Below are 16,939 nucleotides of genomic sequence, written 5' to 3' on the forward strand. Positions count from 1 at the left end.
TTTTATTTATTTACTTATATATATTATGTATATATTTGTATTGAGTTATTTTTAGAAAGTTCTTTAAAGAGGCATCATTTTGAGTAGAAAAAAAATTATCTAGATATGTAAGAATATAAGAAGGAATTATGAGTAGTAAACCTGAAACCAGAACTTGCACATTCTTCTAGAAAATGTCATTCCCTCCGAAAGTCTCTAGTGTAGCTAGAGTAGGATGGTTCTTTGTTCTGGGTAGTCCTTTATTCCCCCAGCATCTACCAGCAAATGAATTTGGGTTTGATAGACCTGAAATACACATTTTGGGGGAGGATGGGGGTTGAGAGACCGGTGAAGAGAACAAAAAGCAGATATGGTTCTGAAGCTATAGTTGTGAAAGAAATTGCCCTTGATGATGAAGTGTTTATAGAGCTTACTATGTGTTTCTTATATTCCCTTAAAATTGACCTCCTCTTTCAAACATAGTACCTGGGTTATCAAGCAAGTAACTGCTTCCTGTAACCAGTTGATGACTTCTTAATGTGCTGGGGGAATGGAAAGGCCACTGTGGAACAAGACTTTCTTTTGGTCAGGCTCTTTTATTGACTAATTTTGATTAAAAATCATGTAATTTCCTTGGGACTCCATTTTCTCATTTATAATAGACTATATCCAGGGTCTCTTTGAGACTAACATTTTGTAATTTATTATTCTAAGTCTTAAGTTCATTAAACATTTTATCACTTCCCTTCTATTCCTTTTTCCTAATAGCTACTCTCTTCTTAATATCCTCATTATTATCCTTTTTAAAACAGTAATGTATTTCAAGTTTAGAAGGTTCTGAGTGTGCTATATGCCAGGTATTACTCCACAAGCTCTACATATCTAGTCCTCACAATAAATATTAAAAAGGTTAAGATTGCTGATTAAACAAGTTATTTCTTCTCTTTGCCTAAACTATAATAAATTTAAATAGTAAATGATTTTAAAAGGACAATGATGAGAGAAGAAATATCAGTAAATTAGAGAGTTGAAAGAGTTTGTGGTAAGAAAAGCAATTGAAAAATTAGTAACCAATTTAGCAGAACAGATATAAAGTACAAACTGAGGTATCTGTAGAAAAGGATACAAATGAGCTGATGAACACAATGTACCTCACAATTACCAAGAGATTCAGAACAAAGAGAAATGTAAGGAACCTGGAAACAAAGATAATGTGGGAAATAAGGGGACTTCAAACACAGTTACAGTTAATATTCTTTGTGAAATAAAATAGTATTGCAACCAAAAAAATAGAATAAGAACATATGAAAAAAAATCACTGGAGAACAAAAATTAAGTCAAACTTTTAAAATTGTATAGGGAAAGACCTAGCATAGCCCAAAAAAAAAATCTGAGGAAAAACTGAATAAAAAAATGTGGAAAATAAACAAGAGGGGAAATTTAGAGAAACAGTGCATAGACACAACATTCATCCAGTTGGTGTTCTAGAAAAAGAGACCAGAGATAATGGAAATGAGGAAAGTGTTAAAGAAATCAGAGGTGAACATTTCCTCGTCCTAAAGGACATGTACTTCTAGTCTGAAATCACCACCAAATATGTAACACAAAGAATGAAGAGAGACACAGGTGGCCTTGAAATTTAGAATGTAAGGGATAAAGATGATCCTAGAGGTTAAAGAAGAAAGGGAAATACATATAAAAGATCAAGAATCAACATGGTATGCAGAGGCTAGATGCTCGAAAGCTATTGAGCACTGATACCTCTAAATCCTGAGGCAGGATTAGTTTCATCTTAGATTTCTCTGAATAGCCATACTGAATCTAGTGCTAAGGTAGAATAAAGACATTTTCAGACATGCACATTTACTTCTTATGCCCCCTTTCTTAAGAAGCTACTGTAATATTTGCTCCAGCAAAACAAAATAGTAGTTTTAAAAAGGAAAAAAAAAAAAAAAAAAGCCATGAGACTAAACCAAAGAAGACTAGTATGCTTAAGTAATGAATGGAAGTCCCAGAATGTTACAGGTATTGAAAGCAACGAGTCCCTATTGGAAGCACAAAGGGAGGTCTTAGAAAGTAAGATAATTACCTGTTATGTGGGTAGCATTTGGAAAAACATTAAGGATAGGTATGTAGAAGACTAGGGAACTTTGAAAAGAGAAGAAAAAGTTTTACAAGAAAATAAGAGTACCCTACTTGGCTTTGTAGTCATGGTATGCATCCGATCTCAAACCATAAACACTGCTTATATATTTAAACAAATATTGTAGTGTACTTACATTGGGAGGACAGGGCAAGTAGTGAGGGTAATTGAAAAAAATGTAATTTTCTAGGTCATAAGTTTCTAAGTAGCAGAACTGTCATTCAAAATTAAATCTGGGTTGGGATCAACATGGCAGCAGGGAAATGCTGTAAGTCCTCCCATTAAAAAAAAAAAAGTTAATAGGGAGGAAAAGTGGCAGGTCCCTGGGAGAACTGGGACACGGAGGATAAACGGGCAACTCTGGCAAACTGCCTGAAGAGGAAAATTGCCATAAAAGAGGACAAGAAGAGAGGAAAGCTCAGAACCCTGCTACCCTCCCCCACCCACAAAGTCGGCACTCTCCAACTAACAGAAAGGAGGAAAAAAAAAAAAAAAAAACCAACAAGAACAAACTACAGGTCAAGTGGGACACTGAGTAGAAAGGAAATATTTCAGGCACACACCCCGTAAACGGGAACTGTGGAGAGCCTTGCAGGAATCACAGTGGAGGTGAGTGAACGGCTCCGGGTGCCATTAGAGGAAAACAAGGACTCCACAGAGATCTACAAATAGCCCAAGGCCAACCGAGAACCACTGGGAAAAAGCACAGGTCAGCAAGTACTGATCTCTGGCGCCACCTCATGACCAGAACAAAATCACCAACTAGCTCATTCCCTGTTGGAACTGAGTCAATACAGAGGGAGGGAATTGTAAGGGACAGTGCCCAGCAACACAACATCAACACTCTGGTGGGGTTTTGGCCTACCAGTGCTGGTCTAAGGCTGGTAAACAGTTTCCCACATCTCTAAAGGAGCACTCCAAAGAGATGACCACCAACACCAGTGGCACAACGTCCCAACGCATAGAACTAATTGGAACGCAAACAACAGGAAGAAGAAAAAATATAAATAACCAAGCAAGCCTGCAGGAGAAAAACACACCACAAAAAGAAATACAGTCATCAGAGCTCAACAATGACATGGAAGAACTTCTCGGCCTATCAGATAGAGAATTAATGATCATCATGATTAAAAAGCAGTAAGAAGGGCCTCCCCTGGTGGCGCAGGCTGTTGAGCACAGCACTGTGAAGCTGTCCGCAGCCTCTGCAGCACGGGTTCAATCCCGGCCAGCTGGCAAGAATCCCATATGGCATAGCAGACCTCTCCTGTTGGGCCCACTGCTCCCCTCAGCAGTGTGTTTTGTCAGTCTGCCTGTTCTGTTCTACACACTGTCTCTGGTGAATCCTCTCACCCTCTTGCACATCTGGCCTGTACCCTGGTTCTTGTATGCAAATAAATAAATCTTTTTTTAAAAAGGCAGAAAGAAAACAAAAAGGAAAAAATGATTTGAGACAAATAATCACTGAACTGAAGAATGAAATTGAGACCTTAAGAAAGGAAAGAAAAGAAACGCAGGAGATTAAAAGATTACTAGAGGAGATAAGAACTTTGGTAAAAGCAATGAAAACAGAATCGATGAAATGGAAGAACGGATCAGTACTATTGAAGATACAGAAATAAAAAGAGCCAAAAGAGAAAAGGAGAGAGAAGTGCAAATGAAGAAGTATGAGAATACTCTTTGAAAATTATCAGACTCCACGAAGAGAGGAAATGTAAGAGTTATAGGCATTCCAGAAGGTGAGGAGAGAGACAAAGGAACTGAGAAATTATTCAAGGAGATAATTGAAGAAAACTTCCCAAGCATGAAAAAGGAGATGAATATAGACATACAAAAAGCGAGAAGAACTCCCAATTACCACAATGAAAAGAAAACTACAGCAAGACACATAACAGTAAAGACAAGGAAAAAATAATGAAACTGGCAAGGGGGAAGAAACAGATAACTTACAAGGGAAAACCAATCAGGTTAACTTCAGACTTCTTTGAAGAAACATTACAGGCAAGAAGAGAATGGAGTAACATATTCAGCAAACTTCAACACAGCAAATGCCAACCAAGAAAACTTTACCCTGCAAAGCTCTCCTTCCTCTACGAAGAAAAAATATCGACCTTCTCAGATAAACAGAAACTCCAGAAATTCATTACAACTAAACCCCCACTCCAAAAAATTCTACAAGAAGTCCTAAAGCCAAAACCAACAGAGGAATGAACAAGAAGAACAGAATAAAGCAAGGAATAAAATCACAAAAAGAAAAAAAAATGGCAAATACAGATACCAAACAAAAGACAACAAATAGACATCAACAAAAAGACACAGAGTAGCAGGCTGGATTAAAAAAGCAAAATCCAACCTTCTGCTGTCTCCAGGAAACACATTTAATCACAAAAGATAAACATCGACTGAAAGTAAAAGGTTGGAAAACAATCCTAAAAGCAAATGGACCAAAAAAGAAGGCAGGAACAGCCATACTTATATCAGATGAAATAGACTTCAAATTCAAAAAGGTAAAAAGAGACATAGATGGACACTACATTATGATCAAGGGGACAATAGATCAGGAAGATATAACACTCATCAACATATACTCACCAAAGGAAGGGGCACCAAAATATATTAGACAATTATTATCAGCTCTGAAAACAGACATTAAAGAAAATACACATATAGTGGGAGACTTCAACACCCCACTCTCACCAATGGACAGATCAATGAGACCAAAAATAAACAAAGACACTAAAGCCCTAAACAAAGACATAGAACTCATGGGCTTAACTGACATCTATCAGACACTACACCCAAAAAATCCGGGTACACATTTTTCTCAACTGCGCATGGATCATTCTCCAGAACCGATCACATACTGGACCACAAGACAAACATCAACAGATACGTGAAGTTCAAAATCATTCCAACTATCTTCTCCAATCATAAAGGCATCAAGCTAGAAATAAATCATGAAAAGAAAACAAGGAACCCTCCCACTTCATGGAGATTGAAATCCATACTACTGGAAGACCACTCGACTAATGAGGAAATCAAAGAAGAAATTAAGAAATACTTTGAGTTGAAAGACGAGGAGGATACCACTTTCCAGAATGTATGGGATGCAGCAAAAGCAGTAATAAGAGGAAAATACATAGCAATATAGGCTCACATCAACAAACAAGAAAGAACTCAAAGAAACAACCTAATCTCACATCTCAAAGAGCTAGAAAAAAAACAACAAAAAAACCCTAAAGCCAGTAGAAGAAAGGAAATAATAAAAAATCAAAGCAGAAACAAATGAAATGGAAATTTAAAAAAAATCCAAAAGATCAATGAAACCAAAAGTTGGTTCTTTGAAAAAATAAACAAAATAGACAAACCTCTAGCCAGGTTCACAATGAAGAAATGGGAGAAAACACATATAAACAGGATTATAAATGAAAGAGGAGAAATCACAACAGACTCAGTAGAAATCAAAAGAGTAATCAGAGATTACTATGAACACTTACATGCAAACAAGTTCAACAACCTAGAAGAGATGGACAAATTCCTAGAATGATATAATCATCTAAAGCTGGACAAAGAAGAAATGAACAACTAAACAGACCAATTACAAGCAGTGAAATTGAGGCAATAATCAAAGCTCCCCAAAAACAAAAGCCCAGGCCCAGATGGCTTCACAAATGAATTCTACCAAACGTCCAGCAGTGAATTAGTGCCTGTCCTACACAAACTTTCAAAATATTAAAAAAGAAGGAATACTACCAAATATGTTCTACAAAGCCAACATTACAGTAATACCAAAATCAAACAAAGACAGCACAAAAAAAAGAAAATTCCAGGCCAATCTCCCTAATGAACACTGATGCAAAAATTCTCAACAAAATCCTTGCCACTGTTGGCAAGGATTGCATGGCAATCCAATGATCCTTGCCACTGTTGGCAATCCAATGAGGCATCAAAGGGATAGTATACCATGATCAAGTGGGATTCATCCCAGGGGCACAAGGATGGTTCAACATATGAAAATCAATCAGGGTAATCCAACACATCAACAAAAAGAAAAATAAAAACCATATGATCATATCAATAGATGCTGAGAAAGCATTCGACAAAGTCCAACATCCATTTTTGATGAAGGCCCTTGAAATTCTTGGGATAGAAGGAACATACCTTAACATGATGAAAGCCATATACAACAAACCCACCGCCAACATTCTTCTCAATGGCGAAAAGCTGAAGGCCTTTCCTTTAAGATCAGGAACAAGACAAGGATGTCCACTCTCACCACTGCTCTTTAATATAATGCTGGAGGTCCTGGTCAGGGCAGTAAGACAAGAGAAAGACATATAAGGAATCCAAATAGGGAAAGAAGAAGTAAAACTGTCACTATTTGCAGATGATATGATAATATACATAGAGAACCTTAAAAACTCCACAGAAAAACTACTCAAAATAATCAACCAGTTCAGTAAAGTAGCAGGATACAAAATCAACACGCAAAAATCAGTAGCCTTCCTATACACAATCAGTCTGAAGAAGAAGAAATCAAGAAAACCATCCCTTTTATAATTGAAACAAAAAAAAAATAGAATACTTGGGAATAAACCTAACAAAAGACATGAAAGACCTATACAAAGAAAATTATAAAACATTGTTGAAAGAAATAGAAGACACAAAGAATGGAAAGACATCCCCTGCTCATGGATTGGAAGAATTAACATTATTAAAATGGCCATCCTCCCAAAAGCAATATACAGATTCAATGCTATTCCAATAAAAATCTCAACGACATTCTTCAAAGAAATTGAACAAATACTGATGAAATTCTTATGGAACCACAAAAAAAAAAACACGAATAGCCAAAGCCCTGCTGATGAAAACAAAGGAGAAAGGAGGTATCACACTTTCAAACTTCAAGCTATACTGCAAAGCCATAATAATTAAAAGAGTTTGGTATTGGAACAAAAACAGACACACAGACCAAGGGAACTGAATAGAGAGCCCAGAAATAAAGCCACACTTACATGAACAACTAATCTTTGACAAAGGAGCAAAGAATATGCAATGGGACATGGACAGTTTGTTCAATAAATGGTGCTAGGAAAACTGGACCTCCACATGCAAAAAAATGAATCTAGACCACTACCTCTCACCGTGCACAAAAATCAACTCAAAATGGATAAAAGAACTGGACGTAAGACCTGAAACCATAAAATGTATAGAAGAAAATATAGGTAAAACACTACAAGACATACATCTCAGAAACATTTTTTTTTTTTAAAGATTTTTTTTTTTATTTATACAAGAACCAGGGTACAGGCCAGATGTGTGGGAGGGTGAGAGGACTCACCAGAGATAGAACAGGGAATAGAACTGGCATAATACACTGACAAAATACACTGCCGAGGGGAGCAGTGGGCTCAGCAGGAGAGGTCTGCAGCACCATGTGGGACCCTCTCCCGCTGGCTGGGATCGAACCCGCGCTGCCAAAGCTGCAGACAGCTTCACAGCATGGTGCTCAACCGCCTGCACCACCAGGGGAGGCCCATCTCAGAAACATCTTTAAAGACTCATCCCCCAAAGCAGTGATAGTGAAGGCAAAGATAAACACCTGGGATTAAATCAAACTGAAAAGCTTCTGTACAGCCAAAGAGACATTAACCAAAACAGAGAGACACCACACTGATTGGGAAAAAAATCTTTGCACTCCATTCAACTAATAAGGGACTGATCACAAAGATATACAAAGAACTTACAGGGCTCAACAAAAACAAAATAAACAATCCTACCACCTTACACCAGTAAGAATGGCACATATCAAAAAAACAAGCAACAACAAATGTTGGCGAGGATGTGGTGAAAAAGGGCCTCCCCGGTGGCGCAGCGGTTGAGCACTGGGTTGCGAAGATGCACGCAGTATCTGCAGTGCCGGTTTGATCCCCAGCTGCTCCCCGGACACCAGAGGAGGGTCCCACATGGCGCGCAGACCTCTCCTGCCGCCCGCTGCTCCCCACAGCGGTGTACTTCGGTCCTTCTGCCTGCTCTGCTCCCAGCTCTGGCTCTGGTGAATTTTCTCACCCTCCCGCGCTTCTGACTGTACCCAGTGCTTGTATAAATAAATGAATAAAAATTAAATCTTTAAAAAAAAAAAAAAAGGAACTCTCCTACATTGCTGGTGGGTGTGCAAAATGGTCCAACCACTGTGGAAAGCTGTCTGGAGATTCCTCAATCTACTAAAAATGGAGCTACAATATGATTCGGCAATTCCACTCCTAGGGATCTACCCGAAGGACACAAAAACAATGATTCAAAAGAGCATCTGTACACCTATGTTTATTGCAGTACTATTTACAATAAGTAAAACCTGGAAACAACCCAAACCCAAAAGTAGATGACTGGATCAAGGAGATGTGGTACATATACACAATGGAATATTATTCAGCAATCAAAAAAGATAAACTCATGCCATTCGCAGCAACTTGGGTGGAGCTGGAAGGAATTATGCTCAGTGAAATAAGCCAGAGGGAAAAAGAAAAATATTGGATGGTTTCACTTACTTATAACAGGAATATAGGGGAACCAAATAAGACATCAGTGTAAAAAAAAAAAAAACAGTACAAAACACAACAAAGCAAAAACAGAATTATAAATCAGAGACATACTGCAGGGGAGGAGGGGGAGAGAGATTAGAGGGAGGGAGGGAGGAGCACAGGGATGATGGTGCACAGGTGCCTTGTAATGATGGTGCACAGGTGCCTTGGGGAAGGAAATTATATGGGGACTCAATCTGAGGGGGTGGGGTTAAACAAATATTGTTTAATAAAATAAAATAAAAAAATAAGTCTGATTCCAAAGCCCAGGACTTTGTTATTATACTGACACTCCTTTTGAAAATGAACCCAATTTTTATATATAAAATTAATTTGAAGTAATTAGAATGTGTAGGTTATATTTTCATCCTGGAATTTGTGCTTGTGTGATTCATAGCACTAAAATATGATTATTCTTTCCTCATCCAAAAATTTAAGTTGCTACATTTTAATGGCTTTATACTAATTTATAGGTATGACTGGCCTTTTCTCTTTCCGAAAAGGTTTGAACACAGAACATATCTTCTTCAGTGGTAATATGGTGGTATCTCAACTTTCATTGTTTAATGCAGTAGTTTCTAAATACTGTACTGGTATTGACTGTCTCCATAAGAATCACCTGTGGAGCTTGTTAGCAATACATATTCCTGGGCACCTTCAACTCTGGTTTACTAAGACTAAGGCCCCGCCCAGGTATCTATATTTCTTAAGCTCCCTAGTTGATACACAAATCAGATTTGAAAACCACTGGTTCAATATACTTTAGTAAGAAACAAAATGTCAAAATTTTAAAAATCTTTGAATTGTAAGTATTAGAATAGAGAAAAGAAAGTGTCTACATGTCATATGAAAGTGATCAGATTTCAATACTTGAGCTTGTTTGGTTTTCTTGTAGGCTGGGATCACTATGGAAGCAACTTAGCATTGGGGGCAGGTGAGATCTTTAAGATTTCTCTCTTTATGCCCAGGTTTTTCTCCTCCAAGGACAGTTTCGTATCTCCCCTTCTTTTTTCAATATTACTACAAATATTCCTAAAGTTCTTATCAGTACGTAGTACTATTGGCCTTTGTAGAACAGACAGCATAATGATAAGTTGACTTCTGTATATAGTTCATGGGGGGTGGAGGGGCTTATAAAGTTGAGTGGTGTACATAAGGTTAATCATAAGTCAAGCGTATACCCTCTGTCAAAGCAGAAAGAAAAAAGTCAAAAATGGTAGCAGAAGGTGGTCCTAAATTTCAGGGCTTTGATGATACCATTTTACTGAAAAAAAAAATCCATGTTTTTAACAGCTAATATAATGCCTTCATCACCTCATCTCTTTGGTTCAATGCCGTGGGGACCACCAGTGCCAGTTCCTGCAAAGCCTTTCCATCATACTTCATATTCTGGGAGCCTGCCCATGTCTGGGACAGTGCCAGGTGGTGTGCACAATCAGTTTATACCACTACAGGTGAGACCTGGAAAAAGAATTATTATATTCCTAGAAGAATTTTTTTTTAAAGATTTATTTATTTGTTTGTTTATTTATTTATGCAAGCACTGGGTACAGTCAGAAGCACGGGAGGGTGAGAGAATTCACCAGAGCCAGAGCGGGGAGCAGAGCAGGCAGAAGGACCAAAGTACACTGCTGAGGGGAGCAGCGGGCGGCAGGAGAGGTCTGCACACCATGTGGGACCCTCCTCTGGTGGCCGGGGAGCAGCCGGGGATCGAGCCGGCGCCGCAGAGGCTGCGGGCAGCTTCGCAACCTGGTGCTCAAACGCTGCGCCACCGGGGAGGCCCCCTAGAAGAATTTTAATCATCAAAGACAATTTGTAAAAATTTGTTTATTCACTAATTGCTTATTTAGTGCCAACTAGAAGCCCAATACTGGCCGACCCGAAGTATTGAAGATATTTTATAACCTGTGGTGACCAGTCTGACCTGAATCCTCCTATCTGAATTTGTATTCTAGTAATTATAATGGCTGGTGGCCTCCTTGGTGACCTAGGGGTTAAGTCTCAGCGCTATCACCGCTACAGCGTGAGTTCGATTCCCTGGCCAGGGAGCTAATCCACATATCGCGCAGCAGACTTCTCCTTTCTCTCCCTGTTTCCCTCAGCAGTGTTTTTTCAGTAGATCTGCCTGTTCTGCTCCCAACTCTGTCTCTGGTGAATTCTCTCAAACCCCTCCCAACCCTTCCTCACCTCTGGCCTACGCCCCAGCTCATCTATGTAAAAATAAATAAATAAATAAATGGCTCAGGTAATGACCTTTTGTAACACAGTGATTTAAACTCAGGCATATATACATATATATATATATATTTGAGCTCTGAGAGGTTTTAAATATCTTACTCATAACTAAATTCCTTTTATTTCTAAAGTCTGGTTTGGAAATTAGAAACAGAATTCACGAGTCAGCAGTGGTTGACAAATTTTTAACAGCATAATTCGTAGTATTTTCTGACACTAGCTTCTTTTACCTACATTGTTGTGATGATTTTTTATTCCTTAAAGGTTACTAAAAAAAGGGTTGCAAACAAAAAGAACTTGGAGAATAAGGAGGCCCAGAGTTCTCAAGCTGTGCCACTTAAGACGAATGAGCCAGGATCATCTTCTGATGTCACCAAAGCAGTTCCACAGGAGAGTTCATCCACTTCCTTAAAGTCTCCACAAATTACTCAGCCTGCACCTTCTTTTCAAGTTGAAGCTGCCTCTCAAGGCCATAGTGTGTCTCACCATAAGTCAACACCAAGCTCTTCTTCAAGAAGAAAATCAAGAAAACTGGCTGTCAATTTTGGAGTTTCTAAACCTTCTGAATAAATTTGGTACTTGGAATTAAATTAATTTCTTTACTTTTCCACCCACCTTTTTATAAATCCATATTTGTGTCTCATAAAATATTAGAATGTGCTATTTTAGAATGTGTTTCAATTGAAAATTTTTTTAGTTTTTTAGTTGTCAGACATTTTTCATGCTATCAAATTGTGCATCTTGAATATGTACAATTTGGTTTACATCAATTATACCTCAATAAAACTGTAAAAAAAGACTAAATTAAACCATATCTGTATGTCAGGATAGTAATATTAAATAATATTAGTGGACTATAAAATTGTAAAATATACCAATCTAACCATTGGCCTATCTTTAGATGCACCCTGAACTATGAATTAGGCATTATATTGCAATAAACATTTTAATACTATCATTGAGGGATAATGGAGCATGAAAATTGAGACTCAATTATAATTTAATGAATGTGGATTTTATTTCTTTTTAATGATGTAACAAAATTGTCAAGAAAATAGCTTTTATTTATAAGTATTTTAATTTATATCCTGTTATCTTTGAGGTTCCTTTTCCTTTAGATCTGCTGTGAAATGATCACACTTGTTGTGGTGCTGCAAGTTTTGCTTTATTCTAAATTTTGTACCAAAGCAATTTTAGAATACTGATCACAATATTTCACTTATCTGCTTAGAACTATAAATAGCAATCTAGATTTAAGTAATTACAATTTTTTAATTATTTATGAACCAGCATTAGTAATTTGTAATAAAAGTTTCAAAATCTACAGGGTACAATGATTCAAATTTATCTGATAGAATAAACTATAAAATATTAATCATGTTGTTAACTAAAATAAATTGTGTTGTTCTCTTGTATAGCTTTTTACCTGCTGACTTAAACATATATGAGAGTTCCACTGTTGGTCCATGTGTTGTACTTCATGGGACTGATGAAATTCTAAATTATTTAAATTCCAAGGTGTGCTATAATACAGGCACAATCAATTTGTGATGTATATTATCTACATGGCAAATAGCTGTCTCATTCTTATTTCATACATTTAGTTTTATGCTGAACTGTTCAGTGACTAGCATTTTGTCTTTGCATGTCATGTGTGGTTGTGTATTGTTTAAGCAGTGGCTGTTGAAATTATTTTAGATTTTATGAAAATTTCTCATTGGTACCAGGGCCTGAGTTTTTACACACACACAGATATCTGTATGTGTATACACACACACACACACATACACAGAGAGAGAGAGAGAGCTATTTATCCTTTAGTTTTTGTGATATGCTTATATTTTTAAGGAAGTAAGTTATCATACTTTTTAAAAGGTAGGAACCACAATCTTTATATGGAGCTGCTTATTATTATACCCAGTCTCATTTAGTTTATTGAAAACTCTGCCATGAATCTTAAAGTAGTCTGTTTGTTTTCAAAAGTGCTGTATTAAACTAATCGGATTCCTTTCTCTAACTGCTGATTCCAGAGTTTCTCTAATTGTTAATGGGATATTTATATATTAGTAGTGCCTTTAGTTTACAAGAGATAAATGTTCGTTATCTGTCATTTATTATAGTCATGTGAATTTCTGTTATTTTCTTTTATATTTCTAGGCTCAGATGTTGGATTCCCAACATTTCCTTATTGGGAGTATGTATCCATTTCAGTAACTAGGCTCAAGTAATTCTCAGTGTTTGTTCTTACTGCCTCACAAACTCAGTCTTAAAAGGAAGCATCTGTTATGGGAATACAGTACCAAAAAAAGTGACAATGGTACGTTAATAACCTCTTACTACTACAGTGCATAATATTTTTCACCTCATGTAACTGTGCGAACTTCAGAGTTCAAGAATTGCCTCTTTCTTCACTTCTTTGAAGCCATTCTATAAACAGTGTACAGCCCATTTCTCTTTTAGAGCACAGATGAAGGAGCACATGAGATCTTCTGAAAACTCCAAGAGAAATTTCAGTTAACATAGTGCCACTGCGCTCATTAGGATATTTCCGCAGTGTTCAAGCACAGCAAGCTGACAGTTCTGTATGGACAGGCAGTAAAAGCATTTTTGTTCCTTCTCTTTTTAAAAATGTATTCTTCTAAAGTTCAAGATTGAAGAGGGATCAAAATAGGGGAGAGCTCCACAATAACTAGATAATGGCAGGCGCTACCTATATTCTTTTCTCTTTGTAGACCTGTTCCAAGTAAGAGCCTAAAATCAAGAGATATGCCCTCCCTATGGAGGATATAAGAGGCAGAGGCTCTTATTATAATCTCAGGAGACTGGATCCACTGATTATCATGCCTACTGTAGTCTAGTGTACCTCTAAGAAATAGTTGGACTTTAGGAAACTTACATTTTTCACTTTTGGATGGGGCAGTCAGACCATCCCAATAATTAGAAATATGCCCACCTAGCATTGAATCTCCTGTGGACTTTCTGTGAAAACTATGAGTTACAATGAGGGACAGAAAATCAGATTGTCCAATTGTTTCATGTTTCATATAACTAGAGCACTTATATCTATTTAATCCTTCTCACGGAAACATTTCTGAATATTCTTTGAGTAAATTTTCTTTTTTTTTTTTTAAACCAAATTAAGTGAATTTTGAAGATTTATCCTTCCAGGCTCATTGTTTCTTTTCACAATTTCCTATATTTCCTGGGTTTTATAACTTAACAGGTAGGCTATATTGATTTAAACATCGTGTAGACTGATGTCTTAAACATCTGACTCAATTGCATGAAAAATTAATTTCACCTCTGTGTACCTTGGTTTCAGTTTGAGACTTTTCTTGCTTTTCAGAGGGATCAGTACTTCTAGAACTAAAAAGATGTTTATTTTTTTAGATTTATAAAAATTTATTAAAAGCAGAAATTCATTTCATCTATTCCATGAGCAGCTATACAGCTGTCTGCAAGGACGAAGAAGTCTTTTTTAAAATCACATCTCACTATCTCAATTCTAAAGGTTAACTTGGAGTACACAAAATTAAAGAGATGAGAATTTTTTCCCCGTTTTTGTGATCAGATAATTGGCTTTGGTTTTAGGCTGGTAGTTCCAAACTAATCTGAGTTCTTAGTTTTAAGAGGAGGGGGCTGAGATGGAGATGATTGAAAGAAGGAAACCAGTTGTGACATACCTAAAATCACTGCATTTTCAAACTCTAATATATCTTTCTAGCTCAAGGAAGTAGATAAAGTGCAGGGTCTTTATTATTCACTCGCTTCTAATTCAATAAATCATAAATTTTCATAATGATTGTCTTATGTTTATCATAGCATGGCTGGAGCTGTCCATTTAAAGATGTTCTAACATGCTTTGTCTCATTGTTTAGAGCATGTTTTTTAAAGCAAATGTGTACAATTTCTCAGCTTTTGAGCTTACTGTACTATATTTCATAGTACCATCTTGCTTCCAAATTGTGGTTTTATTATAGGAAAGAAATAATTTATTGGAAAGAAGTAATTGTAACAGGCATTCTCTATTAAAAAAACAAAACAGAGCATCCTTTATCTTTTTTCTGGAGAGAGTGATAGTGGTCAAATTCGCAGTATTCTTTATGTACATTTTATAAGCTTTGTCATGAAAGTCCTTTTTTTATAGAAGCTTCCTTTCCTAGTCAGGATAAGGCTTAAATTTATAGAAAGGGAATGTTTTTTTCAGACTGGCCTGGTTCGTATTTCTCTCAGACCCCTGCATCTTCCAACAGAGATTAGAAAGAGACACTGTTGAAACAAACTGGCAATAGGGCCGGGCCAATAGACAGTTTCATTACTGTACTGAGTTAACTCTGACATCACAGATTTAACAATGTGTAAAATAATTTGGATAGTTAAGAATGTCAGCAATCCATTGCTGCTTTTGTGTTGGTTTGTGTGTGTGTGTATGTCAGTGAACCAACAATAATGCCTTGCTCAATCAATGCATTTAGCCATCTCAAGTGCAATTTGTGATGGAGACTCTGGTTTCCAATGTTTTACATAGTTAAGCCAATAAAAATTAATTTTCTCCCACAGTCCATCCATTGCTATTAATTACTTCAGCAATTGGTATACTATTGAATTGCCCACGCCAAATTAAGTTTCTGTAGATGTTTTAATAATTTGAAGGAAAATTCTCATACCATTTCTCATGGAGTAATAGGAATAAGAATTTAGTACACAGTCTGCTTTACGTTCTTTTTATTCCTTTCTTCCCCATACAGTGAAGAGACTGTTTTTGTTTGGGGTTTTTTTTTCACCACAAATCTTTTACGTTTTTTTCTTGTCTGCAACCAGTTGATTCTTTGAGTGTTTTCATCTATCTTGACATATGAATAGTATTGTGATATATCATCAATGTATTCAACATTTTGATGATTTGAAAATAGAATTAAGTGTAATTCATATATAAATTCATTTCTCACATAACTTTTATAAGTAACTGGAATTTTTCATTAGATCTTATACAGAGCAGTATTTTATTAAAAGTTCAAAAGGGAAGACTTTTATGTGCTCATTTTGTAGTTTTTTTTAAATATCTTTGCATTGTCTGCAATTAAAATGTTTTTAACTTGAAATGTACTCAAAATGTATTTTTATTTTTACGTTGTACATTTATAGATTTCTAGCATGTAGTTAGCCTCAAAATATTGTGCAAAAGGATTTTAAAACATAAAAGTCACTCAAAGAGTTTGAACATCTATACATGTTAAATGCTACATGAATTTTAATTAAACACTTGAGAATGATTTCTTGTTTCTTCTTGTATGTCTGCCTTAATGTCAACAATAGAAACATCACAGCATTCACTTAAACCCCATATCATATTATATCTCTATTTTTAATCTATGTCATTTAGAGTAAACTGAAACAGCATGGTTGGTGAAAAAAATCTGAATTGTATATGATGCGAAAAACCTCTTTTTCATATTGAATCAGTCCCTACTCTACAGGTCTTACAGAGCTCCTGTGCCTCACTTGAACATCTGGGAGGCACTTTTTTTTCTTGCTCTTCTTCCTATTCCCTGTTATGATCCACTCTTTTCTCCCATGCAGAGGAAGTTTTTTCAGAGCTACATGGGAGGAGGCTTTAAATCTTACTCATAAGACTCAGAAATTTACAAGACTAAAATCTCACTAATATTGGTTATATCTCACAATATATCTAATAAAATGTTTTTTCAAAGTAGTGGTGGGAAGGAATTGGAAAGAAGGGGTTAAAAATAGGAGAAAATTTCTTCCTGTTATATCTGCTTCTAGTTGTGCCCCATAAACTTGAGATTATTTCCGCCGTTGAAATTTACTCAAGACCACAAAGACTGGTCACGATCTGATATATGATTTGGCCACTTTGATCCAGCAGGGTTACCAATGGATACTGAGCTCTGTTTTCAGTCTTCATTCCCCAGACTGCAAACTCCCCACACTGAGATCCTGACCAATCACCCTCATCACTGAAAATCTCACTGGCTCACCCAAA

At 36.5% G+C, this 16,939-nt stretch overlaps 1 protein-coding gene across 3 annotated transcripts in view; it reads left to right on the forward strand.

Annotated features, from left to right (window-relative positions):
- Positions 1-16,227, forward strand: part of XRN1 (5'-3' exoribonuclease 1) — a 128,859-nt gene extending 112,632 nt beyond the window's left edge. Inside the window, exons 41-44 of one of the 3 annotated variants that reach the window (XM_037525851.2) lie at positions 9,596-9,634; positions 9,994-10,154; positions 11,200-11,510; positions 13,093-16,227. In XM_037525851.2, the coding sequence (XP_037381748.1) occupies positions 9,596-9,634; positions 9,994-10,154; positions 11,200-11,505 (506 nt within the window). In that variant the 3' untranslated portion in view covers positions 11,506-11,510; positions 13,093-16,227. Of the gene's footprint in view, positions 1-9,595; positions 9,635-9,993; positions 10,155-11,199 lie in introns of all 3 variants that reach the window. The other 2 variants (XM_037525850.2, XM_054700762.1) reach the window with 2 other exon arrangements.
- Positions 16,228-16,939: the final 712 nt, after the last annotated feature.

This window comes from Talpa occidentalis, unplaced genomic scaffold (genome assembly GCF_014898055.3).
Source record: "Talpa occidentalis isolate TD23 unplaced genomic scaffold, MPIMG_talOcc4v2.1 talOcc4.4, whole genome shotgun sequence".
Taxonomy (NCBI): domain Eukaryota; kingdom Metazoa; phylum Chordata; class Mammalia; order Eulipotyphla; family Talpidae; genus Talpa; species Talpa occidentalis.